Source organism: Rattus norvegicus, chromosome 3 (assembly GCF_021556685.1).
Source record: "Rattus norvegicus strain SHRSP/BbbUtx chromosome 3, alternate assembly SHRSP_T2T, whole genome shotgun sequence".
In the NCBI taxonomy this organism is placed as follows: domain Eukaryota; kingdom Metazoa; phylum Chordata; class Mammalia; order Rodentia; family Muridae; genus Rattus; species Rattus norvegicus.
In genome coordinates, this window is record NC_141536.1 from 88,516,467 (window position 1) to 88,539,697 (window position 23,231).

Consider the following 23,231-nt stretch of genomic DNA (forward strand, 5'->3'; position numbering starts at 1 on the left):
GAGCTGTGGTCCAGAAACAAACCAGAAAAAATAATTAGTTCAAAGGCTATCAAAGAAATCTTACAGAAACAATCATTATTAAACCAAGTTACTAATCTAATACCTTTAAAATTCAGCAGAAAAGTTTGTACCTAATGTATGATGGCTTCTAAAATGTCTATAAAGCAGAAGAATCAGAGACCACCACCAGACATAACTTTTGATCAAAAATAATGTATAAAAGCAGGCAAGAGGTGTATCACCATCAAAGATAAAACAAAAGTATCACCACCAAAGGGTCTACAAAGTACCACTACCAAAGATACCACTAAGTACCACCACCAAAGATCTAAAGATACTGCACAAGGACCACCACCAAAGATACCACAAAGTACCCATAACATCTTGATTTCTGCTTAAAAGCCAGTTGTACTTTATGATCCTTACTGCTAGATGGCAGAACAGAAGTTGTTGGATGGTCTTCGCCTTCTTCCAGCTCTCCAGGTAATGTAGAGAAGTTCTGAGAATGACTCTGTGCTGTTTCAATGAGGGATGAAGCCATTGTTAATTGGAAACCATAACACATGGTTTTACATGGACGGTCTAGCTACAGAATATCAAATGGACACATACAATGGGAGAATGATATGTGTGCCTTTCATCATCTGCTGATTGATGCAAAGATACAGAAAGATTATATTTTGTCCCTAGTTAGCTTCTTTGCCCTTCGGTGAAGTTCCAATCTGAAGCTCAAGCCCAAATATGGCCCTCCCTAGACTACCTTGACCCAGCTGCAGCAAGGATCCCAGAAACAAAGATCACAGAGACGTGGAAATGGGGGCTGTGATTTCAGTTTTCCCTCAACCATAAAGATTGCCTAGAAGTTAGATTATAAGGAAAATGTTGCTATGTAGTGTCTGTGGACACAAAAGAAAAAGCTCATCTCTATCAATGAACTTAGAGTAACTTTATGAGGAAATACATGATTCCCTTGTAGAGAGCATTGCATTTGAGTTACTACTTTTTTAGTAGGGCTGTGGTCTCCCCTGTAGCAGGGATTCTCTTCACTGCCTTGAGTAAATGCTTCCCTGGGCAAACACAGGGCCTTCAGTGAAATGGATTAAATTGAGATTGAATCACTGCCCATATCTGAAATCACTTTGACTATTTTGAGTTATTTTCTTTTGTGTTCTTCCAAGAAAGACACTGACCTCTGAAGTGCAGGTGCAAAAGTCGCATAAAACACACCCATCAGCCATGTCCACCACCAAACAAATATAACCAGGAGAGAGACATTCACTGAATCCCAAAGCCAACATCAGAAAAAAAGCCAACAGTAACACAAAATGGAAATACAAGTCATGAATTGGCAAGGGCCATTTATAGACTTCTTTATGCCTCCTTTGATGCCTAACACAGTGCTATTTACATTGATGACAATCAACACATGCCTGCTGGCAGTTTTCCTACACCTAAAGGGCTCCTATAAAGGGCTCTGGCCATTATGTGTAGCAAGCAGTGAAATGAGGTCTTCTTAATTTGGGATTTCTTTGATATTCTGCCAAGAATTTATGAATGGCTTCAGGTTGGTCTTTATAGATTCGTATAAATATGTTGAAAATTAAGGGTACTAAAATGTTCCTATTTCTTCCTAGCAGGCGTTTAGTGATAGAAAAAGATGTTAGCAAATGGTTCTTTTTGACTCCAGCAACTCCTCCACCTTGGTCAATTATCAACAACATGCCTCACCCCTCCTCTGAAGGTTAAACTCGATTTCCCTATTCACTATAATGATCTGGCCCTCATATGTCTTTACACAACCACGAAAGCAGCATCTCTTCTACCTGGCCTGGAAGAAGGGTGGGAATCAAAAAGAATCAGTTAAAGCATTGAGACGCCACTCTACCAGTGATGGTCTTCAGTGTCACATGACTAGTTAGAGATGGAAAATGGAGATGAATGACATTTCCATGTGGTCATTGACTCCAGAGTGGATCTTAGATGAAAATTCATTCGGGTTATAAGATACTGTGCAAGAAAGGCCAACAATGAAACAGACTCAGACTCTGGCTGAGTTAAGCCACCTAGCAAAGACTGCCACCATTCCACCACCAAATGCAACATCTTGACCAATATGAGCAAGATGTGAAGTAGATAGACAGGTCAACAAAAGGGCTATGTGTCATTATCCTTACGAGTTGTCACTGAAAGTGGTCCTGTCCTGTTCAAGTCTTCCACCAAATGGGTATTTGGAGCCGCAGTAGGCTGAAGGGTTGTACTATGACTGGAGCCTGTATCTGAAGGAATCAAATTGATGTTATTGCCATATTCCCTATGCTGGGAAACGACCTGAGTCATTTAGCCAAGTAATGTTTGCATTTAGCCTGGTGAGAGGAAAGAACAGGTTCACATGTCCAGAATTGGGATAAATGATTGTTTCTTCAAGAATATCACAGGATATAAGTGGTTTTCATTTCAGGGCAGAGTTACCTGAAAGCTATCACATTTATTTGTTGGTTTCTTTTGCTTAGTCTGAAAGGAAGTTAAATGAACACACAGCGGGGCTCATGGTCTTCACAAAGGGACAGAAATATAACCCATGTTTCTAAGATAGACAAGTATAGTCAGACATGGAACTGAATAACACGCACAAGCATCATTTTGTCATCTCCTGCTCACCAGGCCAAACGAAACACAGCAACAACAATAAAAAGTTTTCAAACAGACAGTGCCTTCCCTTTTGTCTCTTTTGTTTTTATTTCACAAAATAAACACAGAAAATACATATACACATTACCCAATATATCTAGGTGGAGACAACAGGAAGTGCCCACGGACAAATAAGAATCATTCTCCTCGTAAATGAAAGCAAGAAGCATCTTGAGAATTCTGATTATAGTGTTGAGTAGTGTGAAAACCTCCCTGAAGTAATTAAAAAGGCTGCTTTTTGTGATGGTTATCACAGATCTATTGGGCTATAACAAGTTCAGAGTGAAATAGGGACCAAGCAGTTCCTATTGAAGTAATTGAAGAGCATCAATACTGCTAACTCTACACTTTACTCAATCCACCCACACCACTTCCTCTGAAAGCACTGGGATATGGGCACCCACCTTGGGTCTTTGCATGCTGATAGCAAAAACAGACAAGATCTATGCTAGAGAAAAGCATCTGGCCAATTCTATGATCCAGATTTCAAAGAACAAAGGCCAGTTAACCACGATCAAAATTTCAAATGGACATCCAGCCAGAAAGACCTTGTCTACAGAAGGCCTGCATCCACTCTTGTTCGTTTTTCCTTTTATAAGTAAAATTCTTCGAGAACGATCATGTCGCTGTATGATGGGGGCTAACTATATTTTGTGTATGTGAGGCACAGTAAAGAATCTACTGATGTGGGGCTGGGGATTTAGCTCAGTGGTAGAGCGCTTACCTAGGAAGCGCAAGGCCCTGGGTTCGGTCCCCAGCTCCGAAAAAAAGAACCAAAAGAAAAAAAAAAGAATCTACTGATGTGACAGGTCCATGATATGGTTAAGATTTGTAATGTAGATATGAGAGGGAGAGGGAGAGGGAGAGGGAAAGGGAGAGGGAGAGGGAGAGGGAGAGGGAGAGGGAGAGGGAGAGGGAGAGGGAGAGAGAGAGAATATCCAGAGGCATCTGGAAGAGTGCAGAGCAGAGAAATAAAGAAGTAGTCTGAACATGGCCATCAGATTGGGTATGGTCAAGGCTAGGAAAGATGGAGAGTGGGAGAGAATGGTGTAGATAGAGAGGTAGAAAGAGATAGAGAATGGAACATAACTGAGAGTTAAGAGTGTGAGAAGAGTAGAGAATAGCATGGTATTAGGAAAGTGAGTAGCTGGGGGGAGGGAAGGGCCAGGGGACTGGGATACAGGCTTTGACATATTGTAAGAGGTACGTGGAGGCCAGCATGGGCTTTGACATGTAGACACAGGTGTATGTCAATGGAGAGCCATATGTCCCTTCTGCTGGAGTTAAGGAAAATGACTCCTTTTGTCGAATGGGAACTCAAAAGTTCCTGAGGAATGCTGGCTTTTATTTAACTGCCAGAAATCCTCCTGTAACTCAACTCGAACTCATTTCTGGAGATTTGGACCACGTAGGAGACCTAACATCTTTTTCTTGGTGTATTTATTTATTGAATGCAATCATGTTGGAAACTTAATAATGACTCTGGAGTTCTTTTGTTTTGTTTTGATTTGTTTTGTTTTGTTTTGTTTGTTTAACCAGGGGTCTCTATGGAGCCCCACCTCCAGAAGCTAAGCACATAAACCTGTGTGCTTAGTCTTGCCTGTGGTGCTTTAGTAATCTAACATAATAATCCCAGCCTGGCCATTTAAACACATTCTTCCTTTTTAAGCCACATTTATCCAGGCATGGTGAAGTACATATATCCCTTGACTTTTCTTCCTTTATGGATCAGCACAATGAGTCAGTCTCCTTTTCAAAAAGTTCTCCACCTTACTTCCTTTTTCTGACTGCCTAGGTTTTTGCCCTTTTTTCCCCAAAAATCATATTAAATCCTTTGTTCTTTAATAGTCTCCAGGAAGTGCAGGATCTTCTAAATTTCTTTAGTGTTCCTTATTGAAACTGAATTTTTCTACTTCTTACTGCCTGATGGTTGTCAGATCTATTGTGCTATTAAACATTTTCTTTTGTCAGCTGACTTTTAAGTTTCTCTCAAGTGTAAATATGGATGACACATCCTTATGTCTCCATGATGCCTTACAAATTTAATTGTATGTCTCCATACGTGGCTTTTTACAGAGTGTCTGCTCACTAATATTGGGATAAGATAGTATTTCTAAAAAAAGAAAACTATGCAAGCCTTTGTTTTACTTTGGAGATACTTTTTAGTTACCCAATATGGAATTATTTGTTCACTGAATCATGAGGATGAATTTCAATTCAAATATATGTACAGTATAAGGCTGGCAATTTATATCCAGAAAATACATCTAAATGAAACATCTCTGAAAAAATGTATCCCCCTACTGGTTATTTTTAGAATGGTACATTTCTGATAAGGATATTTTAAAAAAACAAATAAAACAACAAATGACTCTACTCATGAGTGTAGTAGAAACAAAGTCTTCCATTTGTTGAATCCTGAAAGGGCAGAGACTATCAATTCTTGATATTTCTGCCAAACAGGCAGCTGCTGGTACAATGAAGGAAATTTTCTCTTAAATGTAAAAATAAGTGAAATAATTTGCAACTCTTCTATCTTGCAAAATTACAACTCATATTTTTTTAAAAAATTGCTTAATTGTGCTTGTCTTGTGTATGAGTTGTCTATTCACTAAAATCACAGCCACTCAAGAAGGACCAAGAATGGTCTAAATCCTACATCCTTCAATAATGAGGCAAGAATAAATAGCTTTAAAGTTTTCGGAGTCATTAAGTTCTTTATTCACATTAACTACTCATCAACTTTTTTAACCACTTGAATTTCTCTACCAAAACCAAAATTTATCTTTGAATCTATAATGGAGACAGTCACTGAATCCATTATTTGTCGTTTCTTTTGAAATCTTTGGACTTCAAAGGCAAGATACTATATGCAATCCCAGCACTCAGGAGACTGAGGCAGAAAGATCATCAAGAATTGAAGACCATCTTAAAGTAAGAAATAACCCACCTCTCCCTTAGAAGAAATAACTTCTACTCTTGTCAGCCTAAGATTAACTGTCTCTTAATCTTTCTGTCAAATTCTCCCCTCTCCAAATAGAGTTGTGTGTGTAAATAGATGAGTATACCCACTCCTTCCCACATTGTATCAGCAAGACACATGAGGGTGTTTTGGAAAGTAAACCGAACTAAAAATCAATGCCACATTTCAAAGGGAAAGGCACTTAGATGATTCTAAGAAACACAATCATTAAAAAGTCTCAGAGGCGATTACCCTTGCTTTCTGTTTGATGACCTTGTCCCATTGGATGTGAGATTGGGTCGAAGAAATCGGTCCATGAAACATCCTCTTGACTCTGTGTTGTCATTCTTTGACTTGGATAGTTGTTGTGGGCTGAGGCTGTTGTGACCATGCAGTTCAAACAATTGTCAAAATGTTAATTGGCATTTGGTCAGGGATATATAGACTGACTTTTTCAAAAAGACTTTATTCTCTAAAGTTGATCATGGGAATGGCTTTCCAGTACTGAGGACAAAGAGCTGCATCAATTTAGGATATTTCCCAGGTTTGACTTCACTTATGTTTGTTTTCTGGTCACCAGCATGTGAGCTGGAGGAAGCATAGCATTAACATGTGCTGTGATGGATAGAGGATACGTTATAGGCATCAAGGGACGATGAAGTAATGCTCGACACATGCTGCCACAGTCTCCTAAAGAAGAGGCGTAAGAGCTCAAGTGCATGATGTCACTCTGAGACAAGTACATCCCACAGCGAAATGCACAATGAGCTGGCAGTGATATTCAGAAGACATAGCTAATCGTTTCCCAAGTGATGAGTATGAAAGCGGTACTCATCACAAAAGCACAGAGGGAATCCATTAGCAGTATTGTCTTCCTACAATGAGAAGTGGCACGTGGGTGGGCACATGGGTTATGCCTTAGTTCCATTCTGTGCAGTATAGGAAGAAAGATTACCACCACATCCCTTAGAAATAAACACACCAAGGAGCTAGTCACCAAGCACGCTGTTCTACTAATGATCCATTTAGAAGTTGACATGCACTGCAAAGGAATTATGCATCAGATTCTATATTGCAGATGGAAACACTGAGATATTTCCCACTGATACCAAGTTATAACATGGGATTCACACGCTTTGCAAGGCAGAGTGAATCCCAGTGCTTAATCATCCAGACAAAAGAATCATGCACCAGAGCTTGCAGAGACATGTTATCAGCCAGCATCCTTCAGAGATGAGAAAATTTAAGTCTAATTCCCACAACCCCACAGTTGCAGAATAGAGAAGACGGCTTATTTGCAAATGTGATTAAACCGTAGTACATTTGAGGAGTTATGTACTACTCAAACAGGTAAGTACAAAAGATTTGATGATCGCACACAGGTGCCCTTTTTTTCTTGAAATGCTTGGGTTCAATCCCCCAACACTAGGTTTTTGACAAAATTTTTATAAGCCTAGTATTTCATATAAATATAAGGAAAAAGCAGCGTCTTGTTACATAGTGAATGATTTTTACCAAGCTGAAAGGGGATTTTAATTGGATAGGAGCTCGGCCATTGTCTCACTGATACCTCAAATCAAAAAGACATTCGTATAGACTAACTAGTTCTCCTGTGCCTCTATCATTGCCTGACCAGGTAGCTTGTTAGGAACCTTTAGATTCTGGATATATGTTTGCTTCAACATGATGTATTAAGAAACAGACACTTTCATCAGTGTCTTTGTGTGCAATATCTTCAATGTCCAGCACTGAACTCAGAAGGTAGATTCCACCCACATTGTGAAACCCTCCATTACCAGTTGTCCCTTCTGTCACATGGGAGTCTTCACTTGGGGTGGGTGGGTTCTTCCCCTGCCATTCATTCTCAAACCACTTCTCCTTCTGGGTAGCTGCTTCTTCTGTTGTGCTATTAGGATCTGCCCAGGCTGAGAGGAGAATGATGATGGTAAGCTGTATTGACCAGGTTCTTAACAAACCCTCTGGTATGTCTTTCTATATTACAGGTAGAAATAGATAGATAGATAGATAGATAGATAGATAGATAGATAGATAGATAGATAAATAGATAGATAGATAGATGATACATACATACATACATACATACATACATACACACAGAGATATATAGATAGATGTAGATAAAGATAACAGCAACCAGGGGATGAGTTACTAAATTCGGAAAGGCAGATTCTAGAACTACAATACCCAATCTGCTAATTTTCCAGATGAAAAAAATATGATTCATTTTCTGAAAATCATATACCGGAGTAGCACAAAGTCAGGATTAGACCATAACCTGTGAGTTGTGAAGTCTCAGTATTATTCCTGATTTAATAGTGTCTATGGCTTTACATAGTCTACCAGAGAGAGCTTCTGAATAATCTCTGTGTCTGGGTGATTTTGTCAGAGAAAAACGTGTTACATAACAACTCACAACACTATTGTGATAGGAGACCTTTGCAAACAGACTGCATAATCTACAATAACACTCAGCAGAAACGGCTGGCATACACACTGAAGGGATGCCTGGGATGTTACTACACTGATCTGCAATGTGATTGTCTAGGGACCCTTTTAATTGCTAAAATCTCTTCTTAACAAAGCTAATTCAGTGGAAGAAAAAACTATTCTAGCCAGTTGGGGAATTATATAAATAATAACAGTATCAGACAGGCTTAACCTTTCAAGCAGTGTTTTAAAAAGTCAAGATGACTGGGATAAAATCCCATCAGAGTGCTTCCTGGAAAAGCCAGAAAGCCACTGACATTTTCATCTGTAACAGCTCCTGGCGAATTTCTGATTCATCAGGAAAGCTAGATCCTATAAATTGACAAACCAAATGAACTTTGTGTCTTAACAAAATTCACTTATCTTAGGAAATGATGTGTGTGACTTAGTAATAGCAAATATGGTTTTTAAATGGGACTCATTAATTTTGCTTTTATATTTTGGGGATTAACTGTTTGTCCATAGGTTCTCGGCCCCAAATCTTATGTTATTTTCTATTAAATCATTAAGCACATGTGTGTGCTCTCAAACATACACATATGTCTCAAACATATGTCTACATTCACATTATCATCTATCATACAAATATATTATAATTGTATGATTCTTCATGCCCTGGCATTTTCAGAACAGTCAGGAATGTGTTAGTAAAACAGAGGACTTCGACTGTATATCGTAAGGGCTGACTCTTTTCTAGAAGTTGTGGTGTCCCCTTAATGAAGTCATATGGATTTTTGCAAACATTGATGGCAACATCTTTTTGGTAACTATATCTGTATTCTCAAATTTTCTTAGTAAGAATATCCCTTGACCATCATATTTTGACGTTATATACCTTAGTTCCAAGTTTCTTGATTAGCATTCTTCTTAAGAGAAAATGTTTTACACTAATTGATAAGATTTCCAATAGACTCCAGAGTAGACTGGAATGGGTCAGATTCCTAAGAAACATGTTTCCTCTCTATTCCTTTTTTCAACAGGCTACTTCTTGGTTAGCTCAACCCTTCATCTTTATGCATATATCAACTTTACTGGAGTAAAGAATGTCTGTCATTCAGTACAATGTCCAGGAATTAATAACTCATAGTTCAACCTTTTTCCTTGACTCTCTGTGAACACATTCATCAAACCAGGACTTCCTAAGCTTCTTTGGTTTCTTGATCTTAGCCAAAAAGCCAAGAAGCTATGCTTCTTTGGTTTCTAAGTAGCTGTTTCTTATATTTCCCCTTTAAGAATGTTCAGGTATATAACAATGGTGTTGACTCATAACTTTAAAAATGCTACAAGATATTGCCTCAAGGATCAGTTGTATTTCAAATTATTAGGCATTTTTCTGAGATACGGATGAAAGATGGGTACATTTCCCTTTTTTCTTTTCTTTGTTTTTTTATCCTAGGTTCACAATCCATTGATGAAACATGAGATTGTTTTTTTAAAAACTTGAGCTATTTGTCTATAAGCAGAAAGAACAGTAGGAGCATCAGGACTTTTCTCAACTTGCCCTGAGTATTTTAAACAAAAGAAGTAGGTAGCTTAGAGTTCAAAAGAGACTATATGAGCCACTGACTTTCCACCAAGGACAGAAGGGGTTCCATTGTACCACAGAGAAGATGAAGGTTTTAAAGATCTGCCCACTCAGGAAACCTTCCTCCAAGATCCCACACTAAATACCTGAAGGGCACACTCGCAACACACATTTCCAAAAGCACACAACAACTACCAAAACAGAACAGTTTAGGAACCCTTAACAGAAAACCAGCATCTCACATCTACTTTGCAAACATTCTTGTCTCTTGGAAAATCTGACAACTTGGCATCTTTCTTCCTTATTTTTAAAAATGGTCCTTTTCAGGCTCTGCAGATAAATTTACTGTGCAGACACAAAAGATGTGGCCAACAGCTAAACAACATCTCTGATAACTTGGGTACCAGAACTTCAGTGCATCATCCTTCTTACTTGTGCTTGTAGCATGTGGGGTCTCCTCTTCATCCTGATACTCATGGTTATTGAAAGGAGGCTGTGGTTCCTGGGTCCAGTTTTCTCCATGAGCACTGGTGCTGTTTCTGTCTATATCTGTTGCAACGACGGTTAAGTACACTGTGACTTTTAATCAAATACTCTTTAATAATCCATTTCTTCCACTATAGTACATGTTATCTATCAGCAGGTCCTATGCCTTAGCACTATCTTTGAGTACTTACTCTCAATAAATCTGAGTGATTTCACTAATCTGTCCCAAGAGAAAGTGAAGGGGTACAAAGTTCTTTTATATCACTTATTATTCCAGAATAGCCACTTTGTCAGAGAGAGAACCATAAACCATTCAGATATATTCATTTTTATAACAAAGTGACATAAAATACCTTATGTCCAGGAAGTAAGGTTGATAAATGACTCCTGTGTGGAAAGTTCACTAAGGATATGTGATGAGGCATTAATTAATTTTCCCATCATATCCAAAGGTTTGACCTTCACAGCATCATATGCTCTGAGAGAAAGTATTGTTAATGATGTGTGCATAACTCATTACCAGTCATCCTGGTGGTTGTCTGAAGTAGTACTTCTGGGTTTGAATGGATCGGGTTCCACTGGGTCCGTTCCTGGTTCTGTTTTGTGTGGGCAGAAACCCATGGAGTAGTTGCAACTGTCATAATGATTGAGGCAATTAGGAAATGTTATTTCTTGAGCCTTCACTGATTGCTTTGTACATTTGTCTCTTCTGCAGGGTACACAGCAGCTCATCTATACTGGGCTGTATAGATGGTTGAGTGGGAAGGATGGAGGAGGAGAGAGTTTAGTTTCATCCACCATGTGGCTTTGTATCTCAATGTCCTTTGAGTTCTAAAATAGTATGCCTTTGGGTTTAGAACATGAGATCTTCTGGATATAATAGTCAAGGACACTGTAGCAGTAGGAAGAACAGCTTTGGAAGCACTAACCCTCCACCAATAATGACCAAGATGTGAAGAGTTTTGCCCACTCATGCAAATTGCAGAAACCCTCTGCACCTGACACTCCACATCATCCATTAGTCACTGGCAGTCGTGCTAACTGTAGATCCTCAAGCTGAAGAAGTTGATAGCTGAGTTCTAACATTGGAATCACTATTGTGTTAGTGATTTTACTGGGGAAATAACCACGAGAGCCAAAGCTTTCCTGCAGACGGGTTTTGGAAGAAGCCTACTTTACAGAGTCATTTGACTCAGCTACGTTTTTCTGAACATATTCTAAACATCCATGAGAGTCCCACCGAATTCAGAACACAATATAAGCAGGCCATTCACAACTAATGAAAGAGGACCAATATGCATACGTTTATAGGAAGGAGCCAGAAGTAACCATCCACCTTCAGCCCAACACACTGGAAAACAGTTCACCAATGCCCCAATTGCATGCAAAAGAGGAAGCCTTGGACAGAAGGTGCAAAAGGATCCATTTTGACAAAATCTGAAACAATATACATTGTGAAAAAGCTATTTGCAAGTTCAACTTCCTTCAAATTCTATTTTGACACCCAAATAACACAAAACCATTTCACAAGTTAAGAAAATAATTTAGAGTCATTAACCACATTTCTAATAATCTTGAAAAAGTGGTAGTTAGCTCAACTCTCCAAAAGAAAAGGGCATCCTGTTGAATTAAAGGATATATGTGTTAGGTAGAAAATTGAATATACTCTATAAAGATGGGGGAGGGGAGCATGCGAACTTTATCTTCTGGAGCCTAACCATATAACACATTTGCCAGGAAGCTACATCCTAAACCTAGAAGATACTGTCACAATAATGCTCAATATGTGGGGTTCCTTGGGTTCTTTTCTTAAGTTCCTAAGCTCTGCAGAGGCATCCAGCCCTAGGAATACACCATTTAAGTCTACATGTCGAACATCTGGTTTGTTTCTAGCATTTGCTATATCATTGCCACACACTCAGATGCCTTCAAGCCACAAGCTACTTTTAGATCCTGCTCTCCCTAGGCTCTGTTCACTTGGGAGTGACATCCTCCAGTTTTAATGGAATAGATAGAACTCTTATTGTCAAAGGTAGCTGATACAGCACCCCCAAACCCCTTCTCCAAAGGTTAACTAAATCTGCTTTATGATTCTAATCTCTTTCCAGCAAAATCTTCACTTAGGACAAGAATAGGGGAATCTGGCAGGACAGGATGTTTTTCTCTACAATCTCCACCTCAGTGTCCAGAGAAAGTTTTATAGAACACACATTTGGAAATGGTGACACAGTGGTGTCACTCTTTGTTTTTAGTAATTAACACTGTCTTTTAAAGATTGTGGTGGTATCTATTCTTCCCTTCAGTGCCATTCTGTTGTATTGGTGTCCAGCAAGTTCCTTGAAACTTTTTGAGTGTTTTCCTTTAACCATATACATTTTTTGATGAATTAAGGTAGTTCTTAGGCTCGGGCTTCTATATTTTAAGCCATTCTTGGGCCTCCCAAGCTTTCAATTCAGGGTCATCCTCCTAATGACCATCTCCTAATCACATGAACATCTGTCCCAGCAGTCCATGTGCCTCTTTAGGCAAAAGTTCTGACCTTTCCATCCCTGTGTTTCTATCATCTGGCACAGCAGTGACACAATGAATATTAGCTGTGGTGCTTTAATATGCCATCCCCCTGCCACACTTGATAAGGTAGATATTTCTCTAAAAGCAAACATTGGTGAACAGAACAGGAAGAACACTGGGTGTCTGAAACTTCATGAGCTATTTTTTTCCAACAATATTCTTTGGTTCCCATTCATGAAATTTTACTTCCTCCTCCAAAATTCTCATCAGAATGAAATTAAGGTAAAATCACAGGTTCAGTCATTGTTCACATCATTTGTTTCCTAAGAGAGACACTATATCATTTCGATCCCTCAGCAAGCCTTGCACAAATGGTTCTACTGTAATTGAGTATTCTTACTGGTGCTGGAGATAAAATCTTCATCATCATCAATGCCTGATCCAGAAAAATTGGGGTATTTGTCTGTTTCATCTTCATTTTCCTCATTTGGCTTCCAGCCTGTTGGGTTGGTATTTGACTCCGTACCTGTTGTGGTGACTTACATTAGTAGCTGAGCTGGTTGCCAAGCGACCCATTTCACCAAGGAAGAAAGTCAGGCATGGGAGGTGTCATGGAGTTCCCAAGATTTTAAGAAGAAAATGAGAGAGTAGGTTTGTGTATCTGTAAACCCTCATCACTGAAGCTAATATATGGACCTTAAAACGACTAGCTATGACCTTTACAGTCTCATTAAGGAAGCTAAAGAATAACCATCGGTAGAGCCAGCCAAAGGAGTTAGAGCAAAACAACAAACAACAGGCCCATGCAAACCCCCCTTGTGTTTGGATGTCTTTCTTATTACATCATTAGCATATTGAAGTTAGGATGTCAGGATCAGAATAGGAAGGTTTCACATATCCCTATTTGCTGTTTCAAGACACTTTCAATAACGCCCCAAGGTCATATTTCTAAAATTCCTATAGTTGCATTCATATTTTTAAAATTCATTTGTTTTCTTCTATTCTTATTTTATCAGGGTTTATTGTATGAAGCAAAGGGTTTCATTCACTAGAAGCAAGGGTTTTTATTCTGACATTTCTAAAAAGACATGCATCGGTCTTTAGCATCAGATCCTATGTCTCTGATGTGAATAAAAGCAAGGAGTTTCCAAGATTTTGCCCATTCTCAATAAAATTTACCACAGAGGGGGAAAAGAGAAATTAACAGAAATGATCTTGCCAATTATTAATCATCCAAAAATTGTTCAAAAAGGTTGATGACAGTGGGCCACAGTCTAAATATTGAGGATTTCTTCCTTTGAATCATTGAATCTAGCTTTTTAAAGAGGAAATGGAAGCCTTTGTTCTCTTCTCAGCAGTTACTGCAAGAGATTTCTCTTTACTAAAATGGATTCTTCTAACTTTTGAATGCAATTCAGGCTACCTTATAGGATGACCATTTGGTTTTCCTATTATTGGTATCCAGCCCAAGACTATTTCAATTGATAGAAATCTTCTATATTTTGGTAGCTATGGTTCTGTTATTTAACATTCTCAGAAAAACAGTTTTTTACTTCAATAATTTGCAGGGTATGCCCAGACACTCTTTTAGAGTTGAAATGTTCTGTTATCACCAAATACTTGCCCCCACTTCATAGTTTCCTAATTAGCCTTATCCTAGGCTACATAGACCCCTATAAAGTATAGAGAAGAAAACCATGTATTAGTACTATTAAATCAAACATACAGAACTCAGAGTTCAAGGTCCTTCCTAAATTGACACATACATTTATGAGACAGAATGGTGTTTAGACTTTAACCACATCCCATAGGTTAATGAGAATTATTAAAGGCTGTCAAGCAGGCATATGTTATATGGTATCTAGAACTCATTACCAGGCATCTTCGTTGTTGTATGAAGATGACTCTTGGACTCTGATGGTTGAAAAAACCATGAAAACCAGTTCTGGGCTTCTTGCCTCTTGGGTGGTGTTTCAGGGGTAGTCATCAAGGCTGTTGTAACCATGATTGAATTGATTGTTGAAATGTTAATTATCAGTTCCTAAGAAATAGCACCATAAATTTTTTCACTCTCTCCCTACAGAGAAAATTCTCTCTTCTTGACATAGGTGGTGGAAAAAAGGAAACAAGGAAAGTAAAAGAAAAGAAGTTTTGTTTCTTCCAGGAGCCCAAAACTATAGTCCACAGAATGTCAGAGGTGGAGGAACCTTAAATAGCAAGTGGTCCATGCTTTCATCTTAAGATGAAAATCCTGTGCTGTACACCTGAGTGAAGTCCAATTGTCATAAGAGTTGTCTCAAAAATTGCATGAGAACTATCTGACGTTACAGTCTATAAGATAGAACACTCTTTATTTGCCTCCTTTTCCACAAGGCCAAGTTAAGACCTGTATTAGAAAACCATGGAATTGGAAATAGAATGTTCTTCTAAAAACTAGAATTAAAGTATCAGATGATTAGAAAAGTTGGTTGACCTCACCATTTAAGATCCTCTCCAAATCTGACTATTTGTGACTTTAATGGCCAGCTCTTAGGAAACCAAGCCCTGTGATGTTCTTCACAAGTGAAGGAGGACAACCACTATCATTCCCTAAGTGTTTAGGGTATGATATCTCTGCCAGAAGTCACAGGTATGTGACCCCATGAACCCCAAAAGCTAGCAAGAATGGGACAAGAAAAGGGACATAGAAGACATCTTTCCACTTTTCTCCAAGGAGGATGCATATACCATAGAGACATGGCCCATAATCATTTTCATGTCAACACTATACTTTTAAAAGAAGAGCAGTCCATTTTTAAAAAAGTTAATAAACCAAGAAAAACAGGAAGAAATGAAGAGACCAATACCAAAGAAACAGACTTGATTTGAACACTCCCAAAGATTGTCAATTATGTCGTCACAATGTACATTGCAATATGAAATAATAGGAACCCAAAATACCAGGATAAGTTAAAGAAGAGAAAGCTGCCCATCAATAAAAGTCCAAATACAACAATTAATGAAATTCCTTTTGCCAGCTATGAAGGAAGCCCAGTAAACAATTCAAGAAGAAACACAGTCACAGAGCCCCTGTCCTTCCCATGGTTTTTCCTATGAAGATGTATTATACAATTCCACCGATATACACAGCATTTTCCTTATTCTGACATCCCTCCCCCACAGTCACCACCTCAGCATGATACTAATCATTGCGATGGAGTAACCATAGAACATCAGCAGGGTTTCCTTACATGAGTACAAGGACACATACATGCATACATATATGCATACATACATACATACATACATACATGCATACATACATTCATACATATCCATTTCCCCATTTCTGCAGAGAGAATGCCTATTTATACATATGGCCATATTATCTGTCAATATAGGTTAATAAATGAATAATATCCTATTACCTCCCATTATTATAAACCAGTGGTTCTCAATCTTCCTAATGCTGCAACCCTTTAATACAGTTCTTCATGTTGTGGTCATCCCTAACCTAAAATCCCTAAAATTATTTTCATTGTTACTTCACAAGTATAATTTTGCTACTGTTATGAATCATAGTGTAAATATGTGCTTTCTGGTGGTTCTGGGTGACCCTTGTGAATGGGTCATTTAATCTCCAAAGAGGTCTCAACTCACAGGTTAAGAACCCCTGCTATAGACTGATTCCTTTTCCTAACCACCTAGGGCAAAGCGACCAAGTCAAAATCCATGAGAGCCAATGACCACATATCTCCAGAGCTTATTTATCATCCCTAGACTCTGATATAAAGCAACAGGTCATGTCACTTCTTGGTGTTTTCAGAAAAGGATTTCAGTGTCAAAAAAGATTTTTTTAAGTCTATGCTTTTTATTCATTAATCATAACTTCTTTTTTTAAATTGATGTCATTTGGTCAATAGATGTCTTTTTAGAGATCATCTCCTCAATGACTCTCCTAGACACAGGAGAACTAACCTGACTCTGTGTCCTTATTGCCTAAGTGAAAGCAAGGCATTTAGGAGACACTAGGTACTCAGGTCTCTGTGGCCCCTGAAGATATCAGAACCTGATGTCAGCAAGGATGCTGTCTATATATGACAGTGACCATCTATCCTCCTTAATACCTCAATGAAGACAAGTGATCAGCAAAAAACATGAGTTTACCTGTAGTTGCTGTTGTTGTGGGCTCCTGAGTCTGAGTTGTGGATTGTGAATTACCAAACCAAGACCATATCCAGTTATTTTGTTTCTGAGCTGTTGCATGGCTTTTTGAGTACACAGTTGAGGCAACTAGATTAATTATGAAAATAGTGTTTAGTGAGATTCATCTGTCTCCCATAAAACCTGTTGTCTCTGTCCTAATAGAATATCTCTATTTATTATAGAATGAAGATTTTAAAAGTGAAGTTGAGGCCACTTTTATATTTCAGGCTCCTACTATCAGAATCTCAGGACAGCATCAAGAAGGCATGAATTCAATGCTTCTCCATCTTCTACTCGAACCCCCTCAATCATGTCCAGAGCCAACTCACGCAGCAAAGTAACTGTGATAGAGATAGATTTCCTCTTCTCTAGATAGCATCATTCAGCCATGATCGGGAGGTCCTCAGTGCAGCAGAGCCTACAGTGGCTTCCGTTGATTCTTTGAGGATGCCTGCATCCCTTCTGTCTGTTCAGCATCGTACCCAGGTAGTCTGTGAGAGCATTTCAAGGCTCACCCACACTCATCAATGCAACTTAAACTTTATAGTTGGGCAAGAATTTTGTGGAGTGTGTCAGTAGATAAAACTTTCTCTTGTATCTGTCTATCACTTCCTCACATAGAGATGACAAAAGCAAGGAATTGTTGAACTCTATTCAAGTTAGAGGAAGGATACTAAGAACATTTTGTAATTAAAAAATAGTTCATTTGACTTTCAAGTTGGTCTGGTTTTCAGAATGCTCCCCCATAGTAACAAAATAGCAAATGCTATTGGGATAATTGTCTGAATCAGCTAGGATTTTAAGAAAGAAAATGTTTTAGATTAAATGCTTTCCCTGAAAATCTAAGTTATGGTCTCCACATACTGCAGGTGATTCTTGCATACCACGGAGAACCTACTGGGTCCCATGTGGGCTCTAGTTTAGAACTGGAGCATCACACATACCAAATGCCAAAGATCATATTAGTGAGAGCAGAGAGAGAAGGGAATTACCCTGCTCCCAGGTTACAGATGCCTCCTATGGAAAATTCCTCTAAAGATGCATAGTACCCCAGAAAAATGAGCTAACTAAAAATGGACATACAGAAGACAAAAATGAGCATTATGTCACCTTCCTAGGGGGAGTTGTATGAGAGGAGACAGTGAAAGAAGTGTCAGCCTAGCCATCAGTTTTCAATTTGCCCCACCCAAGTAAGGTCATGCGAGATGGAAAACAAATTATTCACTTGACACCCAGAGGACAGGAAGTAGAGCTTTCCAAGGCAGGAGCCTATTTCCTAAATTAGTTTAGGCTTCTTGATTCCAGAGAATTCTAGATGACCAATAAGAAGGAACTGATGACATACCTCCAGGCAGACTCTTCCAAAAATAACATTTATACTAAGCAGCCAGTGGGATGACCCAAGCCTACAGAGCCTGTTGTTCTTGCTAGCTTTCTCTGTTGCCACCCACTGAGCACCCTTGAGGAGGGAATGAGCTGGTTAAGCCAAGCACAGCTTCATCCACGGCTACAGCCAGCCAGCTCTTGACCTCTGCTCCCCTGCACGCTAATTTGCATCCACTCCCTCTCACTGTATCTCAAACCACCACCCAACCGAGATAAGTAAGCGCTCGGGAAGCTCCTCATTGGACTTCTATTCTAGGATTCTATTCAGAAGCTCGGCCTTAATTCCATGCTAACATTCAAGAGAACTCAAGCTGGTAGGCAAACTGGCCTCTCCTCCACACCCATTAAAAAGAACTCAGTCACATGCTCTGTAAAAAAAAAAAAGAAAGCAAAAGCTTCTTTTGCCTTGAACCCTGTGCTATGTTTTAGTTAAACTTCAGGCACTCCTTTTCTTAGATTTCTGTGCTATGATGCTGTATCCATGAAGGAGGATCCATCTCTGACCCTCAGACACCACAGCAGCGTCCGGAGCAGAGAAGACACACGCTATGGAGTGGATGGATGAAAACCTCACTGACCCTGGTTTCTTTTTGATATTACTCTAACCATAGTTACTGTCAGAGAGGAAATGACCTTGGAGGGCATGGGAGGCTTGAACAGATACACCTTGTGGACAGACAGAGTCTGTGTGGTTGTATATGTGTGGAGGCCACAGGTTGAGATAAAGATGTTTTCTGTGATTTCTGTCCACCTTATTTTTTGATCTAGCATCTCACACTGCACCTGAATTTGGCTAGATTGGTTGGGTAGTGAGCTGCAAAGTACCTGCTGTCTCTGTCACCATTGTTATTAGGATTGCAGATGCATGCTGCCATGCTCAACCCCAGGACTCTGGGTGTTAGAATGGATCTGGTACAAGATTAGGACCTTAGGGTGGGCTCACTGACTGACCAGCTTGGATGGGGAAGGAGCAGTTCTTAGGGAATGGGCTAAGGATGTTAATATAACTGGCAAATTAAATCTTTTCAAGCACACGTGAAACTCCCATTCCACACAGGTTGGGACTCCAGCAGCATTCAATCTCCACATGACAGATTTTGTCTGGGGGTGTTCTTTTGGGGTGGGAAATAGGACTTGAGGTTAGACCTGTTCTGCCTCCTTATCAGACCACTAATTACTGTATTTGCCAACATCTGTCAAAACTGTATGCCCAATGAGAATCCCGTCTGACATAGTTTCATCAAGGATGGGGTGGGTACCCAAGTAGCTGCACATAGCTAGCAACATCACCTGCCTCTGTGGAGAAGCAGACAACAAGGTGACAAATCATCAGAGAGGAGGTGACCTGGGAGGGTGTGAGAAGCTTGAGTAGCTGTGCCTCCTGTGACCAGATGGAGTCTGTGTTCTTATGCATGTGCGGAGGCCGGGGTTAATATTAAGATGTTAATCTTATTGCTGTCTACCTTTGTTTTTGAGATAGGAACCCTCACTGAAGCTGGAGCTCACCGATTTCACTGAGCTGGCTAGCCAGCAAGCTCTAGGTCTTCCCAGTCTCTGTCTAGGATTAGGATTACGGGATACATACTGAAATGCTCAACTTTTTATGTAGATGCTAGGGATCAAAAAATTCAGGTCCTCACATGCCTAAACGGCCAGCTCTTTACCCTCTCAGCTATCTCTGAGCTATCCCCGAGCACCCAGAATCTGATGAGAGGATTTTTTAATTTTTTTGGAGAGGCTTCAGAGAATTTTCTGGGAATGACTGGAATCCTGCACCTGTTCATATTACCCTTTCCCTTCACTCAGCAACCTGATAACAGAAATCTAAAAGACTGTTAAGTGAGTTCAGCTTCCATTAGAGTGCTATGGAGGACTCCTGGCTTCTGGGTGACAAGGGAATTAAAAAGGGTCCTATCTTGAATATTCTCAAGTCAGGACATTCCTGTCAAACCGTGAAAAAGCCAGAGTTCCACCCCTCTGAGTTTCAGCCAGGGAATGAGAAAATACACACCATACCAGGAGACCCAGTGAAGACTTAGCTGCCCTTTTAGGGTCTGAATAATCCACCACAGAAGGAGCCCAGCCAGCTAAAACCTTGTTCTAAAACAAACCAGAGGAAGTGCAGAGGGGGAAGTGGAGGAGATAAGATGCTCTAAGTACCTTCCTACAGAGCCCATCTGCACAAACCTACAGTCATGAATGCCTCCCCTGCTGTTACCCACAGATACCCAAAGAGCATTAAGGTCTTCCCCCACAGACTGCAATCCAGAACTCTGCAGCTGACAGAAGGTGATCAGAAAACCCCTCACTTTTGGTTCCTTGGGCTAATAAATAAATAAATAAATAAATAAATAAATAAATAAATAAATAAATAGATAGAAAATTAGGATTAAAATATGGACATTGTGCAATCAGAACCCTAAGAATGGATCTTTTAAGGCATTGTTATTAAAGGAAACAGTGGAATATACAGTCTACAGTCCTGACTTTAGCAGAACAGTTTCCTCTATAGTGGAAAATGACAAGAACGAAACAAGCAACACCACAAATTACGTCTGTAACAGTTCTGAGGCATCGTTAAGTCCTTAGGAACAGGAGAAAATCGGAACTTTTCTGAGGAAACCGTTCAATATGGCATTCCTTATGCCAAGGTAAGAGATTCAGAGGTGAAGATGGCGGTGAGAAAGGGAATAGAAGCCAGTGCACAATGACAAGGAGCACTGACAAGAGCAGGAGCCAGACTCCTTAAATGATCTCACCCACATCGAGATGCCTAGGGATGGCAGGAAACAGACCCTGAGTGTGTCTTACTCAGGAGGGCCATTGGCATTCTGTTAAAGAACCGCTAGAGGAAAACCCAGGATTCCCTGTTTCTTACTGGTGGCCAGGGTGCTCCCAATAAAGAAGGCGTCATCCCGGTCTCCAGTAGGCTGTGAAGTGGGAAGGTCGGTGTGCAAAATGTAGCCTTCTGGGGTGCTCTTCTCAATGGTGGATCCACTGCTGACATCCTCATCTATAATGTTTGAGGCATCGATGTCTTCTTGGTGTGTTCTATACTCGCCCTTCTTGCTGTAGCGGGTGCCATCACGGTTGACAATAGCTGAGGAGATACAGAAGCATCTTTAGAACTTCACAGCACTTATATCTCGAGTATAGGAAAGATAATGGGTTGTCCTATAACATGACATTAAAGCTATTTTCTTTGGCTTTAAAAAATCTGTCTGTCTAGTGCTCACATAGAGTGTGTGAGATGTTCATCCCCTCGCCCACTTACTCTGGAAATGAGGAGGAGAGAGTTGAATACCAGGGAGTCCCCCACATTTGAATCTGAGCTTTGAAGAGCTTTAGACAAGGTAACCCTATGAACTTCAGTTTCTTCCTTACTAACGGAATGGCCCAGCCTTCTGGATGGGGTTGTCACGCTCTGCACATGATTCGTTGTTATTAGCACTCAACACAGTAGTCACAGTAAAAGGAGACTCCGCAAGTTACACTCCCCCCACTCTATACAGTCCCTTCTGAAATAGGTGTACATCTTGTCACTATTAATTCCATCCAACCCCAGAATGGATTTGAAATCGTAGTCATATAGCCTCTACAAAAAAGCATATTTTTGCAATCCCTTAGAAAGATTCTTTTTAAAAGGTAAATTTTGTCAGTTTAATCAAACCCCCATTTCTGGATAGAAAACTGGTTTGTCTAAATATTGACAGAGCTAAAATCATCCTCAGGGAAATTCAACCTTAAAATTAACAAACATGGGTATATATATTTATAAAGAATCTTTGGTTTAATAAGCAAGTGACCAGAATGAACCAGAGGAGAAGGTCAAAATGAAATCAACTCATTATCCATCCTTAAGACGCATTTTCTGCCTCGATCCTCAGCCATTTGCTACACACAGCTACCTATGTGTGCCCTTTGCTGGAACGGTTTTTGCTGAATTGCGTGCGTGGCACCAAGGATTGCTTAAATGAAACTCTCAGATGGAAAAAATTGCAACGTCTCAGTTACCTCGAACATCAAGCCAGGGAAAATTTATATTGTCTTATCATTAAAAAAAATTTACTTAATGCTTACAAGTGTGTTCTGTATGAGTTTATGTGCACCATGTGTGTGCAGGAGCCCACAGAGGCTAGAAGAGTGTGTTAGAGCTTCTCGAACTGGAGGTGCAGGCAGGTGTGAGCATCCGTGTTGGTGCTGGAAATTGAACTCAGGCTGTATACAAACACGATTAATGCTCTCAACACTAAGGCATCCTTCCAACCCCCAGACAATTTACAAAGAATGGAGGTTTATTTGGATTCTGGTCCTTGAGGCTGAGAAGTCCAAGAATAGTGTCTGCTAGGGTTCTGCTGCGGGCGTACTTTGCCGTATCTTATAAGGGCATCACATGGAGTCACAGCAAGTGAGCCAGCTCGGGCCTCTCTTCCTCATCTGACAAAGCTGCTGATGTCATCAGGCTTCATCCTCTACTCCACCCAGTCTTAACTACTTCTCAAGGACCTCATTCCATTTACTCTTAGCGTGTGACATTGGGAGTTAAGTTTCCAACACATGAATTCTTGGCGGGGGCATGGTGGACACATATTCAAACCACGGTATTGATAAGACCCATGGAAATCTAGACTTGGGAGGAAATTTTTAGAAACCATGGAAATTGAGCATTTCTTAAGCACCTGATATGGGGCAGGCATGCGTGAGATACATTAGAATGGCATGATAATTCTTATATAAGAGAAAACTGAAGCTTAGGGAAAGTTGTGGCTCTGATATCACATGGTAGCTGTTGGGATATGAAGCATCCTGTGGCTGCTACAGGCACAGGCCAAGTGAGAGGCTGGATTCACACAGTCTGGGAAGGCATTCCACCATTGTGGCCACTGTGCCCGCAACCTCTGCTGGGGGGCTGACTCCAAGGAAGCAGTAGCAGAGGAGAAAGCAGCCTTTTCTATCATTGTTCTTCTTCCCAATGAGAGG

At 39.9% G+C, this 23,231-nt stretch overlaps 1 protein-coding gene across 9 annotated transcripts in view; it reads right to left on the reverse strand.

Annotated features, from left to right (window-relative positions):
- Cd44 (CD44 molecule) overlaps window positions 1–23,231 on the reverse strand; it is an 88,613-nt gene that overhangs the window by 20,545 nt on the left and 44,837 nt on the right. The window contains 10 exon segments of one of the 9 annotated variants that reach the window (NM_012924.3): window positions 427–516; window positions 2,175–2,276; window positions 5,903–6,028; window positions 7,447–7,575; window positions 10,116–10,232; window positions 10,690–10,803; window positions 13,081–13,206; window positions 14,556–14,672; window positions 16,827–16,952; window positions 21,130–21,351. In NM_012924.3, the coding sequence (NP_037056.3) occupies window positions 427–516; window positions 2,175–2,276; window positions 5,903–6,028; window positions 7,447–7,575; window positions 10,116–10,232; window positions 10,690–10,803; window positions 13,081–13,206; window positions 14,556–14,672; window positions 16,827–16,952; window positions 21,130–21,351 (1,269 nt within the window). 9 annotated transcript variants of the gene reach the window in all.